Raw genomic sequence first — 4,881 nt, forward strand, 5'->3', positions numbered from 1 at the left:
ATTCCACATTTTAGCTTTTAACTGTCGATTGTTTTATCTTAATCTATTTCTTTCTGTAAAAGGTTAAAAGCAAAAAAAAAGGAAATACAATTGCTGTACAAGATCTGTTTGATTGTATTAAAGTGTGTGCCTTTGTTTCCCTTTTAGGTGGAGAGCCCGCAGTTACGCAAGACGAACTCAGCGGGGCGTTCTAAGAGCTTCAGTAACCACAGACCACTGGACCCTGAGGTTCTCTCCCAGTTGGAGCCCAGCTCACAGGTAGCAGTCGCACCTCTCTGTACCATTTCAAATAGCTTTTCTTTTGGTTAACAGGCGTACTACTGTCAATGTAGTAGTAGTGTCAATGTGTGTAGTAGTAGTAGCAGCAGCAGCAGCAGCAGTAGTAGTAGTAGTAGTAGTAGTAGTAGTAGTAGTAGTAGTAGTAGCAGTAGTAGTAGTAGTAGTAGTAGTAGTAGTAGTAGTAGTAGTAGTAGTGTCAATGTGTGTAGTAGTAGCAGCAGCAGCAGCAGCAGCAGTAGTAGTAGCAGTAGTAGTAGTAGTAGTAGTAGTAGTAGTAGCAGCAGTAGTAGTAGTAGTAGTAGTAGTAGTAGTAGTAGTAGTAGTAGTAGTAGTAGTAGTAGTAGTATTAGTAGCAGCAGCAGTAGTAGTAGTAGTAGTAGTAGTAGTAGTAGTAGTAGTAGTAGTAGTAGTACTAGCAGCAGTAGTAGTAGTAGTAGTAGTAGTAGTAGTAGTAGTAGTACTAGCAGTAGTAGTAGTAGTAGTAGTAGTAGTAGTAGTAGTAGTAGTAGTAGCAGCAGCAGTAGCAGTAGTAGTAGTAGTACTAGTACTAGTACTAGTAGTAGTAGTAGTAGTAGTAGTAGTAGTAGTAGTATAGCAGTACTAGTGTAGTATTCAGTCATCACACACAATACAAATTATGCACAATCATTCCAGACTGTCAACGGTCTTTGATTCTGGCAGTGACTGAAAAGGTACAGGCTGAAGTATAATGCAGAGTCAGCGGGTGGAAATCGATGGGTGGTAATCTGGACGTTGTGGACAGCGACTCCTACAGGTCGGTTGGGGACGCCTGCACAGCAGAGACAGGAAGTAGCGGGGGTAGTGTGAGCCTCCCACACGTTACACCTCGCCCAATGAGAGTCCGTGCTGGCAGGTGAAAAGATGTGACAGGCGGCCTCCTCGTGTATCGGAGGGGACACGTGATGCAAGGCTTATATCCTCCCTACAACCGGGCAGTGGGGCCATATGCGAGCAATGTTCAAGACAGGGGAGGGGAGAATTGGCACGGCGAAATTGGGATGGGAGAAAAAATAGAGAGGAGAAAAAGTGGATACAAAAAAATCGAATATTCCAATTAACACTTTGAGTGCCGGGACCCGTCTTTAGACGTCTTTGCTGGCCATGCTAAAGTTGCCGGAGGACGCGTTACGTCGTCCTTATATCAATATTTCAAAAATCTGCGATCGGATTCATATGTCCCCTCCGCTGGCCTGAGATCCACCAGCAGGACCCACTGAGCTCTCTGGCGGTTCAGGAGCGCCATCTGGTGGCCGATCGGCGCAATCGCCAAACAGGATGTTGAATAGAGGTTGTCATGACGACCGTAGTACTTCCGGGCGCTCGCTATAGTTCATGGGACTCTGGCTCGTCACGCTACACGGTGATCGATTGGCAATAACTCGATAAACAACATGATTTGGACGTATATACCATTATACAAGCTGGAGATGGACCGGGTAAAAATATATCCCATAATGATAAGATTTCTACTCGACGATGATCGCCCAACGGCGCGCGGAGACTGGGGTGAGTTTTAGCGTGTAACGTTACCGTCTTCGATACTAACTGCTATTATCAACATTTGACCCACATTAGATGATTGGTATAACGCTGCCCACGGAATTATAAACGCCCCCTCGCCCATCCGGTCAACATCAGATGACGTGTAGTAACTTCTAGAAGTACGTCTAGTTGGAATTTTTTATATCGCGCTGATTGCCATCAAACTGTATTTCATCATCAATATAATGCATTTGGGGCTATATATCACGTTCTGGAGAAAGCTGCAGAAAGAGATGAAAACATACATATACATTAGACCATACTTTACTATGAATATGTGAATGAAAAAGTTTAACGTTGCTACACAATGAACAATACATATAGGACTTTGAATGGGCCCTAATAATGGCAATGTAGCAATAGAATTTAAAAAGTTATAGCCCTGCAAAGAAGGGGACTTTCTCCATAGACAAATAGCGCTGGCAATCTATGGTATATCATGAATTTAACCTTAGGCAGCCAAAGTGTTAAACCTCCAAAAACGAAATAAAAAGTATTCACATTTGCAACTTTTCAAAACAAGCTTTACAAACCACGTTTTGTCACGTTTTTGCAGGAGATCGAGGCGGCGATGAGCTCCGCGCTGAGCGAGCTGCGGGAGCTGGAGAGGCAGAGCGCCTCCAAACACACCCACACCCCCGACGTGGTGCTGGACACGCTGGAGCAGCTGAAGGGCGTGTGCGGCGGGGGGGGAGGGGGCGGAGCCTCGGAGCCCTCCAGCCCGCTGCACTCCCGTCTGCTGCGGGACAGCGAGGGGGGCGGCGTCTCCGGCCACGGCCACCCGCTGCAGCGCAGCGCCTCGTCCGCCAGCGACGTGCCCTCCTCCTTCCGCCCCTCCAAGAGCCAGCCGCGGAGCCCCCTGCCCTCCTCCACCTCCCCCTCCCTCTCCTCCTCCTCCCTCTCCTCCTCCCTCTCCTCCTTCCGGGAGCCGCGCCCCCCCGCCACCAGGCCCAAGCCGGTGGTCTTCCCCAAGGGCGGTGGCGGGGGCGGGAGTCCCGCCATGGGCTCCCCGACCTCCACCGTGCCCCCCATGCCCATTCCTCCCCCTACCCACTCGCACTCTCTCCCTCACACCCCCCCTCCTCCGCCCCAGCCCCAGTCCAACGACAAGTCCTGTCCGGCTTAGGACCCTCCCCCCACCCACCCTGACCCGAATCAAACCCCAACCCCAAACTCACCCTATATCACATTTGATTCATATAGCTCTTCTTCATGTACATCATAGGACTACCTAACCCACTATCCCATGTGTAGCATCCCCCCCCCCCCATTCCCTTCTGGACTGCCCCCTACTGGCAGCTCTGATCATTGCAGCTCAACTACCACCTGCTGTAGACTAGCAGATGGATATCACAGGCAGGTCCTCCTCTCCTCTCCTCCCCTCTCCTCTCCTCTCCTCTCCTCTCCTCTCCTCTCCTCTCCTCTCCTCTCCTCTCCTCTCCTCTCCTCTCCTCCCCTCCCCTCCCCTCCCCTCCCCTCTCCTCTCCTCTCCTCTCCTCTCCTCTCCTCTCCTCTCCTCTCCTCTCCACTCCACTCCACTCCTCTCCTCTCCTCTCCTCTCCTCCCCTCTCCTCTCCTCTCCTCTCCTCTCCTCTCCTCTCTTCCCCTCCTCTCTCCTCTCCTCTCCTCTCTTCTCCTCTCAGTGAGTCCAGGGATCTGGACTCAAAACCACCTACACAAGGGAGCAGGACTCAGGATGGACATTGCATACAGGCGGACCTGAGGGAGAGCCCCAGAGCCTACATACACTAGCGTGTGTGATGCTTGAGTGTGTTTGCGTGGGCGTGCAAGAGTGTTGACTTACCTTTACACATACACACACACACACACACAGCTTTGATTGAGGAACAAAGAGCACTGTTTGATTTTCTTTTGTATAGTAGTTTCTATGACGACCCCCGAGTACTGGACTGGCTGGGAGCGTCGGAGCCTCTCAGAACAGACTGTGAAGTGCTGAGCTCTCTTTCTCACTCTGCAAACCCAACACACTGACTCGCTGCTCCAAACGGCAGGGGGGCGGGACCAGAGCGTGGCGGACAGACGGCCAGACGAATGGACGAAGAGACCAAAAAAGAAAATGAACATAAGAAAAAAGCCGGGGTGAAATCTCGCCATAAATCACACGCGATCAAGAGCTCGCGGCTTCTCTCTCTTCTCTCCTGCTAATGGGACGGCAACTACCCTCCCCCTCCCAGTAGGAGCAGCATAGCAACACGGTGTTTCAATAATACCTATAGCAGTGATCTGATGATCTCTGAATCTGTAGCAATAAACAGAAGACGCAGGCGGCAGGAGGTCTCTCTCCCCGCGGCCCGTGTGTCGGGGGGGGGGGGGGGGGGGGGGGGCGTGGAGACCCAGCATTTACAGAACCCACGCACCACGGTGAAGACGCACACACGGCGCGCATGCACGACCCCCGAGGCAGGTGTGTGTGTGGTGGTGTTTCTGCGGCAGCTATAGACCGTTCAGGTGGTCCTTGCATGCTTGGGCCACAGCAGGCAGACTGCATTAGTGAACTATATCTATCCTCTTTATCCAACAAGTTCAAATACACCTTTAGGGACCGTTAACGACACACAAAAAAAAGATTAAAAAACGTATAGCTTGCTCTTCTCTCTATATACTTCAAACTTTAACAGCAAAAAGGATATTCTTCTTATTATTTTAATGGTGTGTATGTATGTATGTATGTATGTTTAATAATCATAATGATAACTGGAAGCGCTGGGCTGAGGATCTGGGAGATTTGGTGAGACCGTAGGATTTAAATTAATAGAGCGTTCCCGTTCAGATGTGTGTTGTTCCGGTGGTTTGGCCCGGTGCCTCTTACAGACGTACCGGATGTTGTTTTTACTGCCCCGTGTGCCGCATCTTAAGGTGGTTTTCCGTAGGACGTGCGATAATGTCGTCGCGGAGAACCCGGCGGTGGTTTGTGACCCGGCGGACGGTATCATTCGGATGAACATTCCAGTGGCGGTCGGTGTCGGACATTCCAACTTTTTTCTTTTTTCTTCTTTTCTTTGTTTTTTTCTTTTGCAT

The 4,881-nt window shown here is 50.2% G+C and overlaps 1 protein-coding gene across 1 annotated transcript in view; it reads left to right on the forward strand.

Moving 5' to 3' along the window:
- The window catches only part of srgap2 (SLIT-ROBO Rho GTPase activating protein 2), a gene marked incomplete at its 5' end in the record, with an annotated part of 224,006 nt that extends 220,748 nt beyond the window's left edge, over window positions 1-3,258 (forward strand). Inside the window, 2 exon segments of the mRNA XM_084315613.1 lie at window positions 148-258; window positions 2,399-3,258. Coding sequence (XP_084171739.1) covers window positions 148-258; window positions 2,399-2,968 — 681 coding nt within the window. The 3' untranslated portion in view covers window positions 2,969-3,258.
- Window positions 3,259-4,881: the final 1,623 nt, after the last annotated feature.

This window comes from Notolepis coatsorum (assembly GCF_963971535.1).
Source record: "Notolepis coatsorum genome assembly, chromosome: 6".
Taxonomy (NCBI): domain Eukaryota; kingdom Metazoa; phylum Chordata; class Actinopteri; order Aulopiformes; family Paralepididae; genus Notolepis; species Notolepis coatsorum.